At 36.8% G+C, this 27,557-nt stretch overlaps 1 protein-coding gene across 1 annotated transcript in view; it reads right to left on the reverse strand.

The window, feature by feature from the left end:
- Nucleotides 1-27,557, reverse strand: part of KCNH8 (potassium voltage-gated channel subfamily H member 8) — a 380,589-nt gene that overhangs the window by 234,146 nt on the left and 118,886 nt on the right. The window contains 1 exon segment of the mRNA NM_001261509.1: nt 7,121-7,252. Within this exon segment, the coding sequence (NP_001248438.1) occupies nt 7,121-7,252 (132 nt within the window).

Below are 27,557 nucleotides of genomic sequence, written 5' to 3' on the forward strand. Positions count from 1 at the left end.
AACACAATGAATGAAATGCTGTGGAAAATGTTTGGAAAATTGACACAAATGCAACTCAGTGTAGAGGAAAGGAATTTTTAAAAGACATTTACCACTGTCAGACAGGTGAGGGCCATTGAATACAATAAATTAATAAGCAAGTATTTACTCAGTTTCTATTATGTTTAAGGCAATGTAGGAAATGCAAAGAATGAAGCTGTGTGCCAGTTTCAAGGCCCATAATGATTTGGGAATGACAAGGTAACAGAAGTTTGATACACCAGTGCCAGAAGGTTTAGAAAGATGACTCCAGCAGCAAGGAAGAGAGTGTTTTAAGGGAAGGACACTTACTATGAACTAAAGTAGGTCGGGAAAATCTGACTATACAGAAAACAAGTGGGATTTTCATGATGAATAAGGTGACAAAGATACATTCCAAGTGAGGGAAAATTCTCCTGGGTAAGGAGAAATAAGAGTGTGAGCTGAAAATGAACAGGCCAGCTTGACTTGTCCCCAAGTTTCAAAAAAGTTAGAAGGTGAAATGGTAGTTAGTAAGTGGAGTGTGGGGCCGGGCGCGGTGGCTCACGCCTGTAATCCTAACACTTCGGGAGGCCGAGGCAGGTTGATCACGAGGTCACAAGATCGAGACCATCCTGGCCAACATGGTGAAACCCCGTCTCCACTAAAAATACAAAAATTAGTTGGGTGTGGTGGCGCATCCCTGTAGTCCCAGTTACTCAGGAAGCTGAGGCAGGAGAATCACGTGAACCCGGGAGGTGGAGGTTGCAGTGAGCCGAGATTGTGCCACTGCACTCTGGCCTGGTAACACACGGAGACTCCGCTTCAAAAAAAAAAAAAAAAGGAAAAAATAAAGTGGACTGTGGGGAGCTTAATAAGCTGATTCTTAAGTAATTTGAACTTAAAATCTACTCACATGAGCTAAGAGCATATAAGAAAGTGCTACAATTGTGTCTCCTTAATTTTAATAATGTGATGGCCCAAAGTGTTGGAAAGTTAGTAAGATTCTCATTATTGGCTTTCTCTCCCGGCTCTCTCTTGAAACTGCTTTTAGCAGCAATCCTGTAATCTTTCAATTAAAAAACCCAGTGGGTACATCTGTGTCCTCATCTGACTTAATTTCTCTATGATGTCTGGTTCCATTTTTCTCTAATGTCTCACCATTATTAATCTATCTCCTTTACTGATACTCTCCTCCTGGTTCCTCAAATGTTAGTATGATCCAGGATCCTACCCTTGACCTACTTCTTTCCTCCCTCCTATTGAAGCTGTCTTTAGCATTCCTAAAGAATCTCACCTATGATCTTTTTTTTTTACATTACCATCAATATATTGATAGCTGTCAAATCTATGCCTTCAGTCCATAATGCTGTCTTGATCACCTGACCCTCATGTCTATGTGCCTACAAGACATGCATAGAAACCTCAAACAGTAGACCCAATACTGAATTCATTAATGTTCCTTAGACGCTTATTTCTCTTCTGCATTAACCACCTGGATTAAAGTCATTCATCATACTTGCTAGGGCAGCTAAACAAACTGCAGTCAGCCCTCTGTATCTGCGGGTTCCACATCCACGGATTCAACCACATGTGGATCAAAAATATTCAGAAAAATAATGGATAGGTTCATTTGCACTAAATATGTATAGGCTTTTTTCTTGTCATTATTCCCTAAACAATACAACACAAAAACCATTTTCATAGCATTAATATTGCATTGGGAATCATAAGTAATCTAGAGATTTTTTTAAAGCATATGGGAGGATGTGCAGAATATTAAATCATTTTATATGAGGAACTTAAGCATCAGTGGATTATGGTATCCTCAGGATGTAGTGGAACCAATCCAATGACACCAAGGGAGACTGTGCCTCAAACTGAGTGGCTTAAATAACAGAAATATATTTTCTTACAGTTCTGGAGGCTAGAGATTCAAGATTAAGGTTGATTTGGCAGGTTGGTTTCCTGAGGACTCTCCTTGGTTTGCATAAGGCTGTTCTGTCTCCATTGTCAGCAGTCCCTCTATGCATTCACGCCCCTGGTGTCTGTTTGTTCTAATCTCTTCTTATAAGAGTCAGAATGGATTAGGGCAACCCTAACAACTTCATTTTAACTTAATTATTCAAAAGCCTCATCTCCAAATACAGTTACATTCTGAGATAACTGGGGGTTAAGGCTTCAACATATAAATTTGGGAGTGACATGAATCAGTTCATAACAGCCCTTAAACCAGAAAGAGGATCCCAAAAGATCTCCTTTTCCTTCATCTCTTATGTCAAGGCCAACCTGTTCTAACTCTGAAGTATATCTGCATACCACCTAAACTCCTTAGGGTTGAACTTCAACTTCATGACTTTTCTTATTTAAAAAGGTCAACTACTTGCTGTTTCATCACCTAAAATTAATCTTTCCTTTCAGTCTTACTCCACACACAAATCATCTTTCAAGATTTGCTTCAATATTACTTCTCCTGTGAAGTTCTCTTTGACTCTGCTCTACCTCTTGCTATCACTGAACATACTATATTGCAAAACTGGATCTGTGTCCACCAGAAGATTATGAGCACTTTGCAGAGGGCAAGTGAGGGAGAAAAAACATAATGTAGGCCCTGAGGTTTGGCTGCATGACTGTAAATCCCAGGTTACCTTTTTTTTTTTTTTAAAAAAAAACTACCTCAATTTTGTCAAGTCACTTAAATTCATCAATAAATGGGAATAGGAATAATACTTATTTCACAGAGTTATGAGAAGTAAATGAAGTCACCTATGTGAAGCAGTTAGCATGAAGCAGAGACTCAATGAGAGCTAGCTATTTTTATAAAACCTACAGAATATAACAACCACGACCACATCTTTTATTGAGCATATTCTATATGCCCTGTGCTATGCGAATTGCATATATTATCTCTTATAAACCTATAACAAATGTAGCAGATATGTATGAGTACCTCCTTTTATAGATGAAGAAACTCAGTTCCTGAGACAGTAAGCAGCATCTGGAAGGACTAATAGCTAAAATTTAATGGAAAGGATTTAAGCTGAGGCTTAAGATGTTTCCAAGCATATTGTCTCCATTTTGACATCTCCAAATGCTAATGCAATGCCGGGGTCAGAGTGGGTGCTCAATGAATATTTTTTGAATGACTTAATACATTATTAATCCACTTTTAAATTTACATTAAATTTTAAATATAATTTTTAAAACTAATTTAATTAAATTAATTTGATTTTAATTAACTAAAAAAATTAAAGCCTCCTGCTGAGGCTATTTTCCTTCACTCAAAGTAAACAATTCCCTCTGAACCACTCCATCCAAAGGCCCTCTGTTCTCAGCCTTGTGAATGTTTTTCCTAATCCTTTCCCACCATTGAAGACCTGGTGTCCAAAAAGACTTTGCCTACCCTGGCTTACTGTACTAAGCAGACATTCCCTCTCCTCTCCTCCCCTTCCCTCCTCCCCTCCCCTTCCCTCTCCTTCCTTCCTTCCTTCCTTCCTTCCTTCCTTCCTTCCTTCCTTCCTTCCCTCCTTCCTCCTTCTTTCTTTCCTTTTCTTTCCTTTTTTTTTTATTAAAAGGACATATTTAACTGCCAGGCAAGATTTCTGATCAGCAACAAAAGAACTTCAATTGCCAAGCTGATTGACATATAAATCCAAATTTTATATCAAAGTATTTCTTAACTGATACAGAAAGACATAAACAGGGCCTTGTATTAAATTCACTCCATAAGTAACGCTTGACATGAACATAGAAGTAAGTGGTGTACACATTATTTTTGGAATAGAAGTAAAATATGTGCCAAAAAGGAAGGTAGTTTTAAAGGTGATAACAACTATCAGATTTCTGCTGAAGGCGTGCGCGTATTCTCTCTCCCTCTCTCTCTCTCTCTCTCTCTCTCTCTCTCTCTCTCTCTCACACACACACACACACCAGCAGATGCACTAGCTGAAAGCTACTGTACATACAAATAGTAGTTTGAATTTTGTGCTCATCTTCTACTAATGCTGTTCATTGACAAAAGGCCTACATTATATCCCACACTTTGTTAGCCTCTTCTATAAAACAGGTTCTTCCTCATTTAAATAAACTCCCTCAAAACACAGATAAATAATTAAAGTATTTTTAATAGAAGTCCATGCCATTTATATCTCTTAAATGAAGCCCATCATATGAACCTCAGTATTAATTAATTTAATTAACATGAACCTTATTTCTACAACTTGGATGAACTTCAGTGATGCATTTGCAGAAGATGCAACACTGGGTCATGTCATGCACTCATTTAGTTTTTTTAATGTTATGACACAATAGTGCTACAGTTACATGGTGACATTTTAATAATCAAACACTTATTTGGAAGTTTTAAAAATATCATATGTTAAGGTGTGCCTTTCCTGCAAGACATGCCATCAACTGGTGAATTTCAATGTGTTTTACTCCATTAAGTGCAGGTAAAAATATATTTTTTTTCTTTTTCTTTTTCTTTTTTCTTTTTGAGACAGGATCTCACTCTGTCACCCAGGCTACAGTGCAGGAATGTGATCACCAGTCACTGCAGCATTCACCTCCTGGACTCAAGCAATTCTCCCACCTCAACCTCCCAAATAGCTGGGACTACAAGTGTGCACCACCATGACCCGGCTGATTTTTAATTTATTCTTTATTTTATTATTTTTTATTTTTGGTAAAGACAGAGTCTTCCTATGTTGCCCAAGCTGCTATCAAACTTCTGGTCTCAAGCAGTCCTCTTGCCTTGGCCTCCCAGATTGTTGGCTATTTTTAAATTATCATTTTATAACCATGGTTACTTACAATAGTTACTCTGTCTTTCTAAAAATACTACATACTTTTATGGGACATTTATAATAAGGTAGCAATAGAAAAAACTGTTCTTGAGTGTTCAGCATATATTAGAAGTAATATTTTTATATGAGATAATGTTGAGATAAAAGTATCTAGGGACTTAGTAACAAATATTTCAAAAAATTAAATCATATTTTGCATAATATAATTAATGTTAAAAGTGTTTTGCTATTTTTTATTTAAATCTTGCAAGAGATAGTCTTTACATTGCACATGGTCCCTAAACAAAATGAGAATGTTATTGAGCACAATTTAATGTATGTATTTAAATACAAATGCAAAACTCATTTTTAAGTAGAACTTTGGGTAAGTTTGTTATTGGTTGACAGTGTTCAAATGGATGTCCTTCACTTCCAAACGACAGATGTAATCTTTCAAGTGCAAGCAGCTCTACTAGTGTGGCATGTTAGTCTCTCTCTGCTCCTTAACTTAGCTATTTCAAGGGAAAGAAGAAGAATATAATTCGGTAAGTTGGGAAGGTGATATGGACATGTATAGGAGAGCCCCTTTGTCTTCCCTCTCTTTAGGGAGCAACTATTCTGCTCTGGTTCTCCAGACATTAAGTTACACAGTGAGAGGCTCTGCTTTAGGTTCAGTCCAGCTTTGTGACTGAGGGGCAACTTTGCCTAAAACTAGAGCTCACTAGAAGGAAGCCCACTTGGAGGTAGAGATATTTCATGTTTTCCTTTATTAGTGTCATCAGAAATAAAGGTGATATTTTGGTTTCCAATCTACTCGTTTCTCATTTTTCTTTTTCAGCTGATTCAGAACGTGGATGGCAAAAATGAGTATTTTTATTGAGCTCTCTCAAACTCCAAATGAAAAAGTATACTTCACCGCTTTTATTCATTGCAGTCCACCATGATGGGGATTTCTCCCCTATCAAGAGACATAAGGAACATAAGACAAAGATAATTAAGGGATTTGTATAATACCATTAGGCATGGTCCTCATATTCAAAACAAGTCAGTTAAAGGTTAATAAAACTACCTTCTTTCAAGCCAAAAAAAAAAAGTCATGTATTTCTTTCTAAGGATTGTGTTATATTTCTATTTATCCACACATATTTGTGAATATACATAATATCAATATATATTTATATGTTTGAATAATTTTATTCAAAGAATCCTTGCCCTTTGTGTTTCTGTCTTACAAAGAAACTATTAAAAGCAAAAACTGTACACATCAATTTCCATACTTTGTGGAACTTACATTGGACAGGTACTACACTTGCTCTAAAATTCAAGTAACTTGAAGAGGTCTCTTCCCTTGCAGATGTAAAATAAACCACAGAATTTAGTCATGCCAATATACAGCAAAACAGACATGCATTTGCAAGGCTTTCAAATGCTAGAAGTGAGAGCACCAAACTATGATATGTGTTCATTTGGGTTGTCATTTCAAGAGACATAATGTATTGAAAACAATCACACACATTTTTAAAAAGAACTGGAATAAAAGAGTCCATTCTTAAAAAGACATAGCTGTTGAAATGTCAAGTAGCTGATTCTAAAAAAGAACTTACTACATAGGAAATCCACAAAGGATAATTGCTTTTTCTCTGGTGACTAGAATCCTACTGTTGTTTAAAACAAATAATATCAGCAGGTTTCAGTGTTAACTTATGTCAGCTTATATAAAATCCAAAGAATTTCTAAATAAATTATAATCAGAAGATACAAGGTAAACAACACAAATTCTTAGACTCCTTTAAAGATAACTGAAAAGCTTGTTTATGTCTTAAAACAAAGTATTATATTTGTATATACGATAAGGTACAGGATTCACATTTGTTTGCAACATTCTGTTCTAACAACCACTAAGCTAGAGTTCTTACCTTTGTACATAACTACACTTGGCACATCTAAGTTTGAGCTACAGCAATCTAGAGGAAATGGAGAGATGTATTTTTAATCACATCCTCCTAACGTTACTTATCCCATCCATTAATTTTTGACTAATACAATGAAGTGGTGTTAATCCTTATATTGTGATAAACTGTTTTCTCATCCTCATCCTATTAACATAGGAATATGGACTTTTAGTTCCTGCCAAGTGAGTCTTTATTATAAAGATGATAGAATGTAAATGCATGTGAGTCTCTATGATTTTGGAATATGCACCAAATACTGACCGCTAACAGTTACGAATATTTATCAGTTGCTGTTATTAAAAATGCATTTTTTTCTCCAAGAGTTTTTAAGTAAACAATTTCAAAATGTTACTCCATCTGTTAATGTTTTCTGAAAACAGTACAAACCTTCTTTTTTATCTTCTGGAGTAATCTTCACTTTTGTATCTGTTATATCTTTGAATGAGGCCAGAAAAAGTACTACATCTCCTTTTTCATTCTTTATGGGAACAATATCCAGTAGGCACCAAAATGGAGACCCTGCAACAGTAAAAACAAAAAAACAAAAAATACAAATCAACCATTGCCTTGTGTTATTTCTATGGAAATCACAATCATTAATAAAAATAAAGCCCTTAGTGTTTTCTTCAATCCCACAACTCCCTCCATCTTAAAAATGTCAGTTTTCAGATTCCATAAATTTCTATCCTATATGCATCTCTCTTCATTCCAAAGGAAATGCTTTTTCTGAAAATAAAGAAGTATTTTAAACAAAAACACTTGTCTGTGCTGAGACATTTCTGCTTACATTATTCAAATTGCATTTCTTCTTTGGACTTGTTGATGTTGAAGCATTCCACTTTATGAGAGATTGCCCCTTCCCACCCCCAGCACACAGTTTTCTTCAATAAAGACCTTTGTTTGGTATGAGTTTGCCAGAGGTTTATATAGTCGATTTAAAAATCAAAGCTTGTACAACAGAATGCTAAAATAAAAAAGATGAAAAATACCAAGTTTGGGGGAGCATGCATAGCCACTTAAACTATCATACATTGCTGGCTGGTTGCAAATTAATACATCTACTTTAAACACAGGTAGTATTAAAATGTAATCTCACAATACTACATTATACATCAGCGTGAATGAGTGACTTACAATCATTTGAAACCAAATGGACGAGTATCACTAATATAATGTTGAGTAAAATACCTAAACACAAATGAGTAGAATGCAATAAGAATTTGTTTACATTAAGTACAAAAACAGGCAGAACTAATTTATGATGTTAAAAGTCAGGTTAATGGTCACTTTAGGGAACTTGTGATTAGAAAGGCATTCAGGTCTGGGAGTTGTAGGATGCTGGTCAAGTTTTGTTACATGATTTTTATGTTGTTTACATAGGAGCGTTCAATTATTAAGTGCTTACATGTATTTTTCAGTAAGTATGTTACATTTCAAAAAATATTTGAAGAAGAAATAATCAAATTCAATTCAATTTTTGAGCAAAAAACCATGAGAAATATCATTAAGATTCAAGTTCAAAATATAGTAGCCAAATGGTATTGCCTAAAGCTTGTATTTTCAATTTTTAAATATATTTTAAAATATGTATTTTAGAAATATGTAAAAAAATCTTGCACTATGTTTCCTACTGAAAGGCATTTTGGACAGGAATATTTGAAAATGATGATAAAGTTGTTGTTGCTTAAAAACTAAACTATTAATCTATTTATAAATAATTTTCCTTCATCTTCTTTTCATGAGGGGAAAAAGACTTCAATCCTGTGAATTCTCATCTTATTTGGGTGTTGATTTCAAAGTCAGGGTACAAGACAAAAATATAAGAGGGTCAGAAATATCCTTGATATTTTGAGTTGTTTTGCATACACTGTATTAGATCTCATAATTTCCAGCACAACTGATGTATTCATCCAGCCTTGGGATCTATCATTCTTTTCTGCAGTTAAACACCAGGTGAAGCCATTAATTTATATTTAGGAGCCATCTGATATAAAAGTCTATTTTATTGTAGCTGCTGTTGTATTTGTTTAAAAGAATGGTTGGATTATGTATGATGTGCTGCTCTCATAAGTTACACATGGAATATAATAAAATATGCTTGCTCCTCTGTATTCTCCCAATAGTTTCAGAGTCATGATTTCCTCCTTTTTTTTTTCCTTTATGGTATCCCATTTCATTCATCTGCCCCAGTGTCTATGCCATGGCAATATCATTTCAATAGCTGATCACCAGGCTCTAGAAGACCTGGGATCTAACCACGGTTCTAACACTAGCCATGAAACGATAGGGAAGTCAATTAACCCATCTGGAACTTGGTTCCTTTCATTGTAACATTCTCACATCCTTCACTCCAGTAGTGAACACAGTGACCCCAAAAATGCTGAGACAATAAATCAACTCAAATGTTTGTGATTCATGGAGAAGCCTCAAAAATAAGCCATACCCATAGCCAAACACTGCTATCCTCATCATCCCAGAATGGTTCTTAATTGAAATTTTATCTGTGGTCACCATTTCAGATTGGGAGCCTTTTTCAATGCTGTAGCTATGATAGAAACAAAAAGACCATCGGGCTAAACTAATAATCAGATCTTAGAGAAAGTAATAGTGGGGATACAAAGAATGGTATGAATCTGACATTGTGGTTGAAATTTTAAAGCACCTCTCTCTCAATTGCACCTCTCTCTTGCAAGAACATCACCAAATCATAACCAAGGCTATTAATTTTCCTGAGAATATTTTATCTGTGTACTCAGACAAGTATCATTACTGTCTCCAAAGAGCCTTTGCATAGGTGCACCAAAGTATTTTGGAGAGAGCCAAAACCACAGCATGAGGTGAAAGCCAAGGAAATAGCTGTTGATATGGCAATATTCACTGATCAGCCTTTGAGGCACAGCCATCATTTCACATTATATTCTAGAAGAACTGAAAGCTTACTTTGAGATTTGTCTTTTAACTTACAGTGATGTGATCACTGACATTTTATAAATTCAATAAAACTTCATTAATTCAGATCTTTCTAAATTCAAGCTTTGGAATGATTTTACATGAACTAGACTGATGTCTACCTTCCCAGTGCCTATATGACAAAAAAGCTTATGAAGGGAACAGTGTAAAGGGCATCAAAACTATTTCCTTTCCTTCCTTCCTTCCTTCCTTCCTTCCTTCCTTCCTTCCTTCCTTGCTTCCTCCCTCCGTCCGTCCTTCCTTCCTTCCTTCCTTCCTTCCTTCCTTCCTTCCTTCCTTCCTCCCTTCCTTCCTTCGTTCCTTCCTTCTCCCACTCATGTTCAATGCAAGACCTTTTATACTTAGCATGCTCTCTTATCCTCTGCTTCTCTGCTTTCCTAAATCTTTCAAGCAAGTACTCCACCCTGGATTTCTAATGACACCTTCTACCTCTTATGAATGCAATAATTCAAGGCTATTCTCCAGGATCTGGCTCTTCCTCTCTTACCTGTGGGCACAACAATGATCAACTCTCTCAGTCAAGAGCAATTCAAGCCCAGTTCAACAAATCTCTCTTAGGGTTAAGGTGAGAGGCTGCAAGTCCCTCAGCCTCAAATTCAGAGATGTAAACAATTTATAAGAGCAGAGTTAGAGGGCAGACATTTCATGAAAATTTCAACTCCTTCTTTATATAGCAGTAGTAATTACCATGTGAGTTGGAGAGTGCCAACACAGATGAGACTCTGATAGGATTTAGGTTAATGACACCTTTAATTTCTATGGATAAATACAATCATGGAGAGAAAACAAGGTTTTTACCTTATATGGGAAAATCTACTTTTGGAATTGAATAGTTTTACACAAAAGCTCAAATCTGGTGGAACGCCCCTTGTCTCCATTTTGGTATTTTCTTTTTCTTCACTGGGAAACAAGGATGCAGGATAACTTGACTTGCTAATATTTTTGTTGTTCATTTCTTTTTATTGAGGTAAAACATACATATATAGTTTACCACCTGTGCCTTCTTGTTTTTTAAGAGAAAATCTTACTCTGTCACACAGGTAGGAGTGCAGTGGCATGATCACAGCCTACTTTAGAGTCAAACAATCCTGCCACCTCCCAAGTAGCTAGGACTACAGACGTGAACCACCATGCCTGGCTAGTTTTAAATTTTTTTGTAGAGATGGGGGTCTCACTATGTTTCCCAGGCTGGTCTTAAACTCCGGGCCTCACGGGATCCTCCCACCTTGGCCTCTCAAAGTGCTTGAATTACAGGCATAAGCCACCATGTGCAGCCCATATTTACCATTTTTAAATGTACAGTTCAGGGGTAATAAATATCTTTATAGATATTTTTCCCTTCATCCCCCTGCCTCCCCTTCCTAGTCTAGGGTAACCAACAATCTACTCTCTGTCTTCATAAGATCCACTTTTTTAGCTCTCAAATATGAATGAGAACATGCAATATTTGTCTTTCTGTGCTTGGCTTCTGTCACTCAACATAAGGGCCTCCAGTTCCATCAATGTTTCTGCAAATGACAGAAATTCATTCTTTTTTATGGCCAAATAATATTCCATTATGTATATATACCACACTTTATCTATCCATCCCTTGATGGGCCCTCGGGTTGATTCCATAACTTCGCTATTGTGAGTAGTGCTGCAATAAACACAGGAGTGCAGATATCTTTCATATATTGATTTCTTTTCTTTTGGATATATACCTGGTAATGGAATTGCTGGATTACATGGAAGTTTTATCTGTGGGTTTTTGAGGACCATTCCATACTTTTCTTCATAGTGGCTGTACTAATTTTGCTAATATTTATAAGTATTAGAGAACTCATATGCTTTCCAGACACCACTAAAATATTCTTGTCCATAGATAAAAACTCATAATAGCTAACTAATAATAATGTTTCCAGTATGGGTTCATGGTTTAGTAACTTAATAACCTAGTAACTTAATACAAGCAGGTATAAGGAAAATTGAGTTGTGAGTGGTCCCATTCTCTTTAGTGACTACGCTGTCATGATGGGAAATAACTGCATTGCTCAATATAACACAATAGGTCAAAGTGAGCTATGGACATATTTGATGTTCTCTTGTTTCTAATATCAAGCAGGATTTTGAATAAATTTTTAATGATAAATACATAACATCTTTATTTTTTGAAATTATAGTAACAATATAATATCCCAAGGGTTAAGAGCATCAGTGTTATGTGACCTAAACATTTTCAGGCATTCCTCCTAGTTCACATAAAGTCTAATGAATCTTATTCTCTACAACCATTGTCTCAGTGTTACTTAATGATAAAATAACAGGCTTGCCAGTTTTTAGAAATTAGTCCAGAGAAAATACATATATGTATTTATATATATATGCACACACATAAATATATAAAATATATACACATATATAAATATATATACATATATACACATATATATACACACACATATATACATATACATATTGGGGTGGGAGTGGGGAAGAGCTGCAGTTGAGTAAACAAGGCTGCTATGAATTGTGGCTGGGTGAAGGGACACTCATTTCTTCAGCAGAAAGAGTGGGGCAGTAATTCAGTCCTAACTGAATCTACCAGAAAGCTCCAACTTGCCCCTCCTCCTTAACATATTTACTACTGTTTTGTTCTGTTTTCAGTCATCTCCTGCCCACTTTTCCAAAGTACTCTTTCTGCCTCTAGTCTTCCTCCCATGCTACTGCCAACAACCTTTGAAAATACAGGATCCTGATTAAAAACACCTGACAGCTTTTCACTATGCTCAAATCAGCACACATTCCAGACTCTAATCAATATGGAAAGTGTATTTCAAGGGAATCAAAAATACGGGAATGTGATGGACAGTGCAAAGAGGTAAACTAAAAAAAGGTGTCATGTTAAAAAGGAGGGGAATGTTCCCTGGAATACACAAAGCTGCTTGGCAGATAAGTCTCCAGAGCATCCTCACCAGCTCTTCCTGATGTTTGTACTACACTAAGAGATGAAAGTAATGTTCTTTAGAAAATATGAAGTAAAAGCTTCACCTTATCTGCAGTGAACATTTCTTCCAGGGACCATCTATTTACAGTGCAGTCCACATAGGCTGTAAGTCTTTGCTCAGCCCTCACTGAATTTATGTTGAGTCAATACCCCTCCTCCAAATGCCCTAGGATACTAGTGAGCCAAAGTAAATGGCACCGGTGCCCTGACCCCTTATGTAACAGTGGAGGGCAGCGTGGGGGTAGATAGGAGATGAACTGAGACAGGTGGAGAGCTCCCTGAACTGGGCGGTGGCTAAGGACCCCCTTCATTTCAATGTTTAATGAAAAACACAATGGGTTTTAAGTTTCTTTTTGTGTTAAAGAAAAGATGGGTAGAATGCACATACAATATTGAGTTGAAAAAAGACTGGCAGAATACACATAAAATCTACAATGGTGAACTGTGAATTATGGTTTAATTTCCTTTTCTTCTCAGCATCTTTATTTTCAAGTTTTCTAGAATAAGCATGAAGAAATATATAGTGGGATTCTGTCAACTCCAGTGATTTGAGGTAGAGATGTAAAGAGTTCAAGAATGGAGTAATAAGAATGATGAGGTCATATTTCTGGGGAATAATTTTTTATATATTGATAATTTGAAAAAACAAGTTCAATAGATACTTCCATTTCAAACTTTTGAGAAGAGTGCTATGTTGAGTCTGAATATCTGACAGATAGGGAGGGGAGGGGAGGGGAGGGGAGGGAAAAGAAATCAAGTTATGCCTAACAGAGTTAAACGTCTCGCTCTGTCGCCCAGGCTGGAGTGCAGTGGCCGGATCTCAGCTCACTGCAAGCTCCGCCTCCCGGGTTCACGCCATTCTCCTGCCTCAGCCTCCCGAGTAGCTGGGACTACAGGCGCCTGCCACCTCGCCTGGCTAGTTTTTTTGTAATTTTTAGTAGAGACGGGGTTTCACCGGGTTAGCCAGGATGGTCTCGATCTCCTGACCTCGTGATCCGCCCGTCTCGGCCTCCCAAAGTGTTGGGATTACAGCCTTGAGCCACCGCGCCCGGCCACGCGCCAAGCTTTTAATCCTCTTTTCATTTTGATCCAAGTTACCTTTCTCCTTAAACAAAAGTACTTTATTCATTTCCCAGGTGTATGTATAGCCACCGCTCAGAAATCTCTAATAATTAGGAGCGAGAGTAGCCTGGAAACTCCAGGTACAAAAATATCCCCAAGACATGATTTAGTCAATATGTCCAACATCCTTGCTCAACAAATTAACTGGGGTTATTGACCAGTAGAACTAATACTTGCTTTAAGAAAACCAAATTGGTTCTCATGGTAAACACAGATAATTCTTACCTACAATTGAAAGGAGTTTCCATGTACAGTTAAACACAGATTCAGCAGCAATAGTTTTATAGTAGGAAATGGAAAAACTGAGTACAGTCCAATGAGAAATGGAGATAAAGAGGCCCTGAAAACAACACACACAGCAAGGACCTGGTGGTTGCTGTATTCTGTGAAGAGTGTATTATGTGCTAACATTCTGCAACACGTCTTGCATGTATTATATCTAAATTTCCCACTAATCAACCTGATCAACATTTTACTGCACTGAGCTATATTTTACAATTATGGAGACTGAGATGTTTAGCATTTTCTTTAGGTCACAGAATAGTCCTGTGAAGAACTGGAATTTAAACACAAGTCTGAGTTTGATTTTCTAATTTTGCCTTACTATTAATGTAATATTCTGGGGATGATCCTCTTCTATGGACAATGTTTTAAACATTGAGTTTGGAGTCTATTTAATTCTCCGTTCTACACATACTATAGGACATGATTACACATATGCTCTAAAATATATCCTATTTTAAGTGAAAAAAGTGCAGTAAAGTCTCTTTATAATAAAAATAATTTCACTCTCAAACCAAGAATAAGAGTAGAACCACTATTTAAAACAAGATTCAGCTATTTTAGTTTAAGACTGAAAAACATCCTTCATTAAGGTATATGTGGTGTTAATTTTTAAATTTGCTTGAGTATCCAATGAGACTGGGATCAGAAAAACACCACTGGTGCTGCTGCCAGTCCCAGGTTGAGATAGAGAAAATGTACTTATACAAGCTTTGTGATTACAGTATCTAAGTGTAGTTACCTAAGTTGCTAACACACAAGGCACCATATTCTGACCTCATTCACAAAGCTTCTGCATGCTTCTGCCTTCCAGTATGTTTTGGCTTCTTGCTCTCTTGGGAAGTTTCAGAAATGGTGATCTGTATACCATGGCACCTCTGCGTAGGATGCAGAGCAACATCCCCTGGATTCACCTGCTAAGACTGGAAATAGTAAAGAGAACTGAGCCCCAATTTACATCTGAGTCATGGCTGTATCTTTTCAATGATCCTTTGGAGAAAAGAAGGCCACATGTGATGGACAATTGGTAGTGGGCAGAAAAATGTCTCATCTGACAGGTTTGGTTTCATGATTGCTACTTCTAAGCCACTTCTTTGTGAGAACAAGGCACTGAAACCCAAACCCACTCTCTCGATACTTTTCTTTAAGAAAAGCAGTTTAAGATTTCTTCAAACTTGCAATTGTTCAGTGAGAAAGAACTTGCTTTAAATGAGAATTTGAGGATTAAGTTAACCCTCTCTAATTGCACAAGGCTTTAGTCAGAGGAATCTATGGCCTTTGTAGAGCAATGAGAATAATTGTTGGTGCCAATACACATAATGTCTGTATGAACTCAGCAGTATTATGAGGATCTGGGACTCTGGGATTATCTAGTTTAGGATCCAAAAGAAAACATTTGGAAATTACATTGCAAGCAATTGGAAATAAAGTAATTCATTCATTCAGTGGATATTTATTGAGTGCCTGCAATGGCAGGCACTGTTGTTAACTGTTTGGATATATCAGTGAACAAAACAGAATAGATCTCTGTCTTATCCCTGAAAGGACTTATATTCTAATTGGAGTGAAAAACAATAAATTATAAATGCAATATATAAGCAGATTGTACAGGTTAGTAGAAGGTCTTAAATGCTATAGGAAAAAAGAAAAAGGAGAGCAGGGTAAAAGGAGAAATGTAGGAAAGTGTGGGAGATCAGGCTGTAGGATTGTAGCATGACATTCTTAAAGAATTATTCATGAAAATGCTACTTAATGTTACTTTTGAATATTAATGAACTATTTGTGTGTTATTCCAGGTCTTCTTAGAAGCAAACTATGAGAAGAACATGATGTGGTTTTGATGTCAAGTGAAGGAGAGAAGAAGGAAGAAAAACTGGATGAAAGGAAGTGTCTAGATTGCAGCACAGTTCTAAGCAGTTCCTCATTTCCCAGGAACAGACCTGTCTTAGCAACCCTGCCTCATTCAGTCATTGGCTGGAAGCAGTCCATGAAAACTTCGGCTGATCCGGTGATGTGTTTCAGAGCACCGCAGCTGGGGCCATCAGCCAATTACTCTCCTGTAATCAGAGACACCTGAGGCACATTCTGAGTTGACACAATTAGTATAGTTTACCTCTCATATTTTTGGCAGAATATCATTTGTGCCCCCTTCCTCTTGTCATTGCACCTCGAAATTTTACTGGGAGCCAAACCTCCTTTCTGCTTGCAGCCTTGGTAGAACCATCTGGTGCTCTGCAAACCCTCACTGGAGGAATGGGCAAATCATCCAAAATGAAGCAATCAGTCTTTCTCTTCTGGTAATTTTAATCTTGATTTGATGAATCCGAAATCAAAAATGAAAGAAATTATGTTCATTCAATAATGAAGCCTGGAAAAAGCTTTCCAATTATTTTTGCTACCTAGACCTTACAGAACTACTGCTTTTTGTCTTTTTCAAGGCTTAGATTCTCATTAACTTCTTTGATTCGATAAGTTATGGCATATATTTTTCATTAAATTATTATTTTTGCTTAATATGATCAGAACCAATTTGTGTTACTTCTAAAGAACACTAAATACAAAACTGTATCTTTAGAAAAGAAGAGTCAAGATGTAACAGGAACATGCAGGATTTAGATGGCGTTGCACGTGGTCAAGTCCCTGGATTCATCTTCTAAGACTGGAAATAACAGTCAGTTACTTTGCCATTTACTTGCTGAATATTCTCAGGTATAATTTTACACCTGTTTATACCACATCTGCATACTGGATATATGGCTAACTCTCATGGTTAAGAGCTCTGAGGAGGTTGGGGTTAAGAGCTTTGAAGTATTATATGCATTTTAAATAGTTATATAAAGTAAGGGCTTTACCTGTATATGTAATGCTTTATTTATTTAACCATAAAAACAATCATGGATAATTATGGCTTAGTTTTAATATATCTTAAAGTTAGGTGGCAGTGTAAAGTGGATATCTGTTGCAATAATTTCTCTTTTGTGTATGTATGAAACATTTCATTGTTAAATGAAGGAAACACATATCACACATACAGTTTAAAAATGGAGAATTCAGTGTTTCTTTGAACATCTAATATAATGCTAAGGTGAAACCTACAAAGGCATTTCAGATTGCTCGAGTTAAAAAAGATCTTAAAGATGATGAGATGGAACTGTTTATTGTAAAGATGAAAATCATGAGTTCAGTGTGTCTCAGTAAACTGAAGTCAAAGATGTTAATTGTTGTAAGAGTTGGGACTAGACCTCAAATCATGTGACTCCCAGTTTCACAAGCTTTCTTGTGAAAACAGTGTGCATTTCAACATATGTTAAAAGAAATTACCAAAGGAATCATTATCACAGGAGTGAATTATCTATTTTTGATATATTAAAAAGGAAAAATTATACTTCTATATATTGCTATTATTTTATAGATAGCATAAGCTAGGACATGTAACAAATTCAACTTTGATCAAGTCCTTTTTAAGAAATTAGTTTCAGAATTAGAATTTGTGTTTAAAAGGTTAGACAAATACAGTGAAATGAATGAAAAATACATCCTATGTAAGAAAGCAGAAACATTGAGATGAGAATTTGGAAACAGGAAAAGAAGAAAAAGAAATGGTTAAGGATCTCATGACAATTCTCCAGTGTATAAATATATGATTACAGTTTTAGGTGGCAATTTAGCACTTTCCAAGAATATGCAGACAACAAACATACTGAACATTTCTTCCATTGTGCAAACTCAACTCTTAACGAAGACTTGTGAACACTGTGCCAGATTGCCCTGAGTCACAACTTGGCAGACATGTGAAGCAAAACAGCCATCTTCCTCAACTTACTGCTTCTCTCCCAAAATAAAGTGGACACCTCACTAGAACTTGAGGCCAAAACCCGGTGCCCAGGTAGGCGTCACTGTACTCAGACTACTCAGGTGAGGTATCAGCACCAATAAGCTTATCCTTGCATTAATCACCAGACATCTGCTCTAACACAGAAATCGTTTCGTGAAAAATAAATTTGTGCAAAACATTTTCCCATAGGATTATAGGCACTTTTCTACAACAGAAAAAAAAAAAAAACACATTTTGAGACCATATGTGCCATTAAGAAATGAAAATTCAGAATCCTTCTAAACTGTGAGGGTTCCAATTGGGTATGCAACTTAACAGATTTGGTTATTCATCTTCAAAGGTCAGCAAACTTGTTCTATAAAGGACCAGAGAGTAAATATTTTTGGTTTTACAGCGCATATGGTCTCTGTCTCAACTACTCAACTTTGCTTTTGGAGTAACAGACAATACATTAAAAAATGAGCATGGCTGTTTACCAGTAGAACTTCATTTAGAAAAGCAGGCATCCTGCCAGATACAGGTCATAATTTGCCAATATTTGATGTAGAAGCCTAAAGATTACTGTATGCTGGGAGTTAATTCTTGATTCTTTAGAGATTTAAGAAGACTGTATACTACCAAAGTATTAAAGAAGCACTATTTGTTAGTGTAAAAATCATAGAGACAGTTTTGCTTGAGAAGGAGCCTAGACTATGTCATAGTGGTGTCTTGTAAAAGATCGTCCAATCAGACAACACTGGTTTCCTACATAAAGGCTAGTCATTTGCTTTCCAATTTGATATTGAGCATATAAGTAACTATCCTTCACTTGAAAAATAGTGTTGGCCATCAATGGCCTAGAGGGATCTTTGATAAGGCTTTTACTTCGAAATTCATGAGTGGAAGCTGCTTTGGGAATTATGGCACTGAGTAGGAGCTTTCTGAGCTGCATTATAAAGCAAAAGATATGTAAATCAGGAGTCTAAAGAAGTGAAATGAAGATATTGGTCTGAGTCTATACAGAGTCAGATCAAAGCAACTAGAATGTTAAAAACGTGAGAAATGTCCACTCTGGCTATCTCTTGTATGTGTGAAAAAGAATAGGTACTTTAAAAAAAATCATTGTAGACATTATACAGAGTGTAACAATCTTAGGCGGTCAGCGATTTTTTTTAACCTCAAAACACATTCTGAGTTTAATGTTTCTCCTTTTAATAGTATATTATCTTAGTAGCATTTTTAACAAGATTTCTTTTACTGTTTCACTCCTAGTGTAGTTCTGAAAAGGTAATTTTTTTAAAATAGTGGAACATGATGTTTCAAAAGATAATCTAGAGGACTCAAAACTGCGAAATTTTGGGAAAGTAAACACTTCAAGAAAAATAGCTCTCCTTATCATAGAGGATATCAGCTCTCCAGTGATAACTTGCTTATATTGCCAATTGGTTAAGATGGTCCAAGTTATAAGTTATTTTTTTCACCTAAAGTCATTTTTTATAATGATGCTTCTTAGATCCTATCAACAGTGCTCTGTGAATTAGCACATGCTTAAACAAACACATGTAAACCAAAATCCACACCCTAGTCCTTTATCTTCTCTAATCTCAAAACTGATATAGCTATACACACAACAAAGCATAAAAAGTCAGATTAGATGGTTTCTTTAGATGCACAATTTAGAGTCATTCTTGATGCTTCCTTCTTTCTCATTCTCCAAAGTAAAGATGTTGCCAAATCTTGTTAATTCTAGTAGCTAAACCTCTGAAATTGGTTTTAAATGCATTCACTCTTCAGTCTTCACTGGCTACATCCTAGACCAAGCCAGAGCTTCTTAACCTTTAGTGAGCATCAGAATCACCTGGAGTGCTTGTGAAAACACTTGAGTGCTGGGCCCCATCCCCATATTTGATTTGTAGGTCTGAGTGGCACTCAATAAATTCCAGGGTAAGCTGATGCTGCTGGTCTTCAGATCACACTCTGAGTAGGACCTGCCTTAATGACCATCATCTCTTATGTGGATTACTCATATGGAGCAAAAATTTTCTTTGTTAAATGATATTTTCATCATGTGACTTTCCTGCTTAAAAAACTTTGACTGTACTAAGTTGACTCTCAATAGCCTGAGCATAGTCGACAAAATCCCAAGTGAGAACTTTGTTTACCTACCTTCTTCTATGTGATACACAGCTATCTGCCCTTCAGCTAAACTGGCCCTCTCTCCACGTCTCAAATAAGACAGTCTCTCCCAAGAACTTTGCATACGTGGCTCTCTTTGACTAGAATGCTTTCATTCTTTCCTCCATGTAGTCAATTTCTACTCATCCTTCAAAAGTCGACTCAAGTATCATTTCCTTGCTGAAGGTTTCCTTGAACTTCGTATTTGGTCAGATCCCCCTGTTATTGTCTACCATAGCAGCCTGCAACTTGCCTTCAAACTACCGAATATGTTTGTGTGATTATTTGATTAGTCCTTCTCTGTTAATAGACCACAAGGTACAGGAGGGCAAGGTTTATATTTTCCCTTTTCTTGTACTCTCTTATGTGCAAAACAGAGGGCCTGACCCAAACATAACAGGTACTCTAAACTCTGTGTTCTGATACTGAACTAAATTATTGTAAGATGAATTCAAACTTTGCAACGGTAATGCTATTGGTTACAAGAGTGACAATTAAAATTTACTGAGCACATATTATGTGTTAGACACCGTGCAAGGCACTTTACACTTCACTTAAGCCTATGAAACAGATGATATTACTGTTATTGCCATATTATAGAAGAGAAAACTGAGGCTTGGGAAGTTGAAGTTAATTGCTCAACATTACATAGTTCATAAGGGACAAAAGCCTTTTGGTCTGGTAGATATGAATGTAGACTCTGAGAGTCAATACAACAAGCATTTATGTGTTTCTTTATATTTTCTATAGTTTACTTTCTTTATCCGATCCTCTTAAATGCTTTTAAGAGCTAAATATTTCTGCTTGCCTCTTACAGGCAAGATTAGATATTGTAGGGTTAAACAGCTTGGCTAAGATCACCTACAGCACCTTGGTGACTATGCAAGGACTCAAACTCGAGTCTTCGTACACAAAGGTCATAATTTTTTCCAATCTAACTGGCTAGAAATGGTAAAAAATGCTTTCTATGATTTACTACATTTTTCTTCTCAAATATGCATCTGAAAATGTGAATTCCTTTGAACATCCTGCAAAGTTGCTGAAGGCCAACATTGGACTGCTTCTTAGAGTGCTCCTTCAGCCTTCAGAGATATTTACACGCCAAAGTTTCTAAGCAGAGTAAAATACTTATTCTTTTCACATTCAGAGAGGTCCCATTGTCTCCATCATCAGGCACGGGGATTTCTGAGTTGTGTGCAAGTTGCTGGCATCAGCTGCATTCTAGCGGCTGTCTTCTCAGGTGCTTTTCCCTGGCCTTTTCTTGCCAGCATGCTCAGGGGACACACTCACTTCTCTCAGCTGCCTTTTTTGTTTACCTCCTCTCTGACTTTATTGGCCCAACCTCCCAGAGGCAGCTGTGACAGCCAGGACTGAGGCAGAGCAGAGAGATGTCAACGAATAACCCTTCAGACCGCCGTCCTCATGCCAGAATTAAAATCCCTTAGAACAACCCGGTCACTTCCCATGCAAACAGATGTTAATTTGTCAACCCAGTAGAAACTTCCAGAACACCAATCCCTCTCTCTGTGTAAGATAGAGAATTGAAATATGTTTTCTAAGTAGAGAAAAAGAAAATATTCCAGCAAACGAATCAATGTCTAGAAACAGAAAGAAAAGTGAAGGGTGAGGTCAGAGGTCTTTCTTGGGAGGAAAGGTAACCATAAAGTTGAAACAGAAAAGCAAAATGAGTTTATGTGAGAATATAGAGAGATGTATACAACATCTCAAGGTTATTCTAACATGGAAGCAGTATAGGGCTTCAATTGAAACAGCAAGAAAAACTATTTATTCATTCGCCCATTCAGCAAATAGCATTTACTATATATCAGGAACTATTCTAGGCACTGTAGATAACAAGATTAATATGGTACCAATGTCACCCTCAAACATGCGTAATGAAACAGAGATGTATAAAGAGAAAGTGATAACACAAGGTGGTGCCTACTGTGATGCATGGAAACATCGTGTGAAACAGAAGGTCATAGTTGAAAGCCTCATGGATGAAATAGGCTTGAATTGAATCTCATAGTTTTATTAGCTTAATGTGAGGATGGAATTTGGGAGTGGGGAGTAGCATTCCTGGCAGGGGGAACACCGAGTACAAAGGCACAAGGCAAGTTAGGATATGGAAGATCTTTAAAAAACAATACTATAAAATAATTAGGCTGAAGTCTGGGATATGCTGACATGGGAATGATGAGAAATGAAGGGAACAGGGATAGAAAAAGGGAAGGATGAGTTTAAAGATATTATAGGCTGGCACTAGTTCATAAGTGGCTTTATATGCCAGAGTGAAGAGTTTTTGTTTATCCTGAAAGGCCATGAGGAACCCCTGAAGGCTCTGTCATAAGACAGTAGCATGTGTTTTGTGGAGAGGCACACTTGGGGATTGCAGGACACACTTTAGGAAGACATCTTTGGAGACAATGAGGAGAAAAGACTTGAGGGTGCAGAACTGGAGGTTGGTCTACAGATTGAGAGGAGTTATGATAGCTCTGTACCAAAATTGTGAGGGTCTGACCTAAGACAGTGTCAGGAAGGATGAATTTCTGGTGCCAGTGATTGTGTAAATTTGATGGATGACGTAGAGTAAAGGCTCATCACTGAAAAATAAAGCACTATTTTAATATAATTGTAGCCAGTCGATATTATATAATTATTCATGCTGCTAGTATAGTTTAAGCATGTGTAAATGATGTAACTTTTTGTGTTGATTTTCTAATTTCTGTTCAACTCAAGAGACATAGATCCTCTTGGCTAAGACTTCACAGAACTTTTGTGAGATCTCATTGAAGATGGATAGATATTCATGGCTTTCTGATAAGGTAAGGGAAAACTAGAAACCAGCCCACAGGCCAGGGTTCAGAGTTAGCCAAGGGCCAAGCATTAGATTCCAGGCTCCTTAATGTGAGGTTCTGAGGATCTAGCACTCTGGGAAATGGGAGTAGGCAGGTTCTTCTGGTGGGAAGAATGTCAGGGGTGGAAAGAATATTCATTAAATGGCTATGATGTAGAAGGCCACCCTCATGGGCATGCAGTCTGTGCAGTCACATAGACCCCACGCTTAGAAGGGCCCCATGCTTTCATTTAACGCTCTGCTGGTGCTGTCTTGAAATTTTTAGCAAGTTTTTAACAAAGGCATCTGCACTTTCATTTTGCATGGCCCCTGCACATTATGTGGCTGTTCCTCACACATTATGTGTGATGAAAGGTGGTTATCTCATTTGGCCCTTCATAAGACATCTATGAGGATGATACCGGATCTCTATTTTAGAGAAGATCAAGCTGAGGCTCAAACAAGCAAAGTCACTGAACTAGAATACATACTTACTGAATGGTAGAAAGCCGAGATTCTACTCTAAAACTTTCTGATTCTAGCTATTATTGAGCTAGTCCTTCCTTGATAGTTTGTCAGTCACTCACCCCAAGGGGTATGTACAGTGCCTGGCATGCCTACCATCCACCGCCATAGACTAAGGGCTTCCTAGGTAGAAAGCTTAGGTTTGCCAGGTGCATGAGCATAACTTAGTATTTCAGAGTACAAGGGGTCAGGAGTCAGAATTGCCAGGACTTGGATCCCAGCCCTCCCACTTAACTTCTCTGTGAATCAAAATCTTTAACTGTGCAATACGGTAGTAATAGGATATACCGCAAAGGGTTGAGGAGAGGATTAAATTGAAGCAACAACACAGGCAAAGAGCAGAGCACAGAACTTGGCCCACAGTGAATGCTCAGTAAATGTTAGCTGTTTCTATTTTATGAAGTTGTCTGTGCTAAGTCAGGAAGGTGCTGAGGCTGACTTTGAAGAAGTGAAAGTATGGAGGAATCTGGTTAGGTAGTATCGCTGAACACTAAATCTAAGCAGAACAAGCTAAGCTAAGCAGTTTCTGATGAATGCACTGCAACCTGATCTCTACGTTTGTTTCACTTTCTTCTCATCATTCTGACTGCAGAGTGTGGGTCAGTGAAGAGCACTTCAAAAACTGGACTTACTTAAAACCCCTGCTCATTGATTAAACAATGCAACTTTAGTCATGACCATAGAAAAAGAACAGGCTCTCTCAGAGTAGCTCTCTCAGATAAATGAAAAGAAGAAAAGAAAGACAGCCTACATTTACAAATTCAAAGCTGATATGCAAACAGAAAGATAAACTGCAAGGTAGGCTCTCCATACAGGCTGCATGTGCTACCTTCAGTGCACATACTTTCTGAACCCTTTGCCTTCCTGCTACCATGACTTTGAAGTCGTCTTCCATAAATGCATTTGTGAGATTCACCTCTTGAATGCAAAAGGCATAAGAGGCAAATATAAAATATTAATCTCCTATCAAGACTGAAAAGATATATTGGAGAATCTTTAAAAAACCTTTTGCCAAAACATGAAGAACAATGCATACTTTCTATTTGAGGGCATGCAAAGTCTCAGTAAGGCTTCAGATGAATCAAGCTGGAGAAAGCAACTGAGAATAGTCACAATAATATGACCCAATGTTTTCAAATACACTTAGTTGAAGGAAGCATGGTAACTGTTTGGTGGCCCCATAGACTTCACGAAAACTGCAAATTTTACAAGCATCAGAACCAAATGCTCTCTTGCCTGTTGCTACACACACACACTCATCCCCAAATGTGTTTCTATGAAACTAGATATTGAAGTTGTACAACACAACTGCACATTCTTTGACACTCTTCTTATCAAGAGGTAGAATTGTGGTCTCCTTTCCGTGAATCTGAGTGGACTTGTGTCTGCTCCACTCAATATGGTATGGCAGAAGTTATGCTATGTAACTTCTTAGATGAGATCACAAAAATTCTTGCAGCTTCTGCCTGGTTCATGAAACACTAGACTACCAGACTAGTGACTACCCAAACCCACCATGCGGAAGAGGACATGGGTAGGCACTTTGGTTCATGGTCTCAACTGATCTCAGCCTTTCAAGATGCCATACATGAATGAAGCCATCTTATACCTTCCAAACAGATGCATTTCCCCACTGAACACCACCAAATTCCAACCTCTGCTAACTCCACATGGAAGGAGAATTAGCCACCCATGGCCAACTTAAATTCCTGACCCACAAAATTGTAGGATATAGTTATTTTTAAGTTGCTAGGTCCTAATGTAGTTTGTCATAACTGGAACACTAGAAAAACTATTTTGAGTTTCCTTGACTCTACAACCCAGTGAGTAAAAATATGGTCATATATATTACACAGGAAAAATATTACAAGGTCTCACATTCAGGAAACCAAGTCTCCTTGGGGCTCTTCACAAATACTTCTAACACTCAGAGGAAATGTCCTTATAATCCAGTCCTTTTGGCTTCCAAAGAAGTAAGAATCTAAGTTTTATACTGTCCTCCAGGCTCACTTGGATGGATTCAGTTGCTGCCAAGGCTACCATTTATATAAGCCTAATGCCCACGGTGCTAATGACTTTAAGATTCTCAACAGCCTGAGGAGAACTTTATAAAAAAATATTGCACTTGTGCTGTTGTATTGCCTTTCTCTCGTCTTAGACTCTGGTTTGAATCAATGGGAGAGCTAGGTGAGAAGATAATTTTGTTTGCTCAGAATGATCTTTCCTTTCTCCCCAGGTCTCACTCAATCTTAGAATAAACTATCTTTTTATTTTGTGTGATCTCAAGCCTGGTTTCTCTAGCTCTTGATAAAATTAATTCTTGGTTCTTTAGACGTGGTGAAATTCTAAAGCAACTACAAGTGTTGTCCATGCTGGGAACTCTGATATTCACAAAAACATTCATTTGGATACAACACATTCTATTTAAAAGTACATTCTTGCTGTTGTTCATTTATTAAATGGGTGGGCATGACATCTTTTGCTCTGAAATTTGTAGTTACCTGAAAACATTCCATATTCTAGGCTATGAACCCACTACTTAACAGCCAAGTGGGGAAGTCACATGTGCTTCAAATTTAAAATTGTTATTTTGGCAATACTCTGAAATTTTACAACCCAAATCATTGTCTCTTTTACTATTTTGAGTTCCAATTCTGAAATAACTAGATGACATAATCAAATATTCTAAAAATCTTCCAGAGTCATATTGAATAATTAAGTGTAAAAGAACTCATTAAGAATATCTTCTTAGTGTTAGAAGCAAAATAATGGATGAGAAAGATATCTACATTGAAAGCTATACAACACTGATGAAAGACACTGAAGAGGAGACAAATAATGGAAGGATAGTCCATGCTCATGGATTGGAAGAATTAATATTGTTAAAATGTCCACACTACCCAACACAATATATAGATTCAATGCAATTCCTATTAAAATCTCAATGACAATTCACAGACAGAAAATAATCCTAAAATTCATATGGAACCACCAAAGATCCAAAATCGTCAAAATAATTCTGATTAAAGAAAAAAAAAAGGTTGCAAGCATCTGACTTCCTGATTTAAAATTATATTATAAAGCTATAGTAATAAAAAAGTAATAGTGCAGGCATTAAAAACAGACAAAGAACAGGGAGACAGAATAAAAGTCCAGATATAAATCCAAACATATACAGTGAACCTAATTTTGACAAGGACGTCAAAAAGACACAACAGGATAAGGAAATCTCTTCAATAAATGGTACTGGGGGAAAAAAAAACTGGACTTCCACATTCCAAAGAATAAAATTGGATCCATATCATATACTATACACAAAATTCAACTCAAAATCAATAAAAAAACTAAATATAAGACCTGAAACCATAAAATACTTAGAAGAAAACATGGAGGAGGAAAAGCTCCTCTCCAAGACATTGGTCTTGGCAAGATTTCTTGACACTCACACCAAAAGTTCAGTCTATAAAAGCAAAAATTAAATAAACAGGACTACATCAAACTAAAAACCTTCTGCATAGCAAGGGAAACAGTCAACAAAATGAAAAGGTAACCTACAAATTGAGAAAAAAAGAATTGCAAACCATACATCGGATAAGAGGTCAATATCCAAGATTGATAAAGAACATGTACAACTCAATGTCAAGAAAACATATAACACAAATAAAAAATAAGCAAAAGACTTGAATAAATACTTCTCCAAAGGTGACATAAAAATGACCAATAGATATATAAAATGGTGTTCCACATCACTAATCATCAGAGAAATGCAAATTAAAAACACTATGCAATATCATCTCACACCATTAGGACGGTTACTATCAAAAAGACAGGATAACAAGTGTTGGCAGGGGTATAGAGAAAAGGGAACCCTTGCAAACTGTTGGCAGGAATGTAGACTGGTGAAGCCATTATGAAAAACAGTATGGGTGTTCCTAAATAAATTAAAAATAGAATTGCCATATGACCCAGAAATACATACACACACACACACACACACACACACACACACACACACACATGAATATTATTCAGCCTTAAAAAAGGAGGACATCCTGCCATTTGTCACAACACAGATGTGACTTGGAGAATATGATACTAAGAGAAATAAGCCAGA

The sequence above is a fragment of the Macaca mulatta genome, chromosome 2 (genome assembly GCF_049350105.2).
Source record: "Macaca mulatta isolate MMU2019108-1 chromosome 2, T2T-MMU8v2.0, whole genome shotgun sequence".
In the NCBI taxonomy this organism is placed as follows: domain Eukaryota; kingdom Metazoa; phylum Chordata; class Mammalia; order Primates; family Cercopithecidae; genus Macaca; species Macaca mulatta.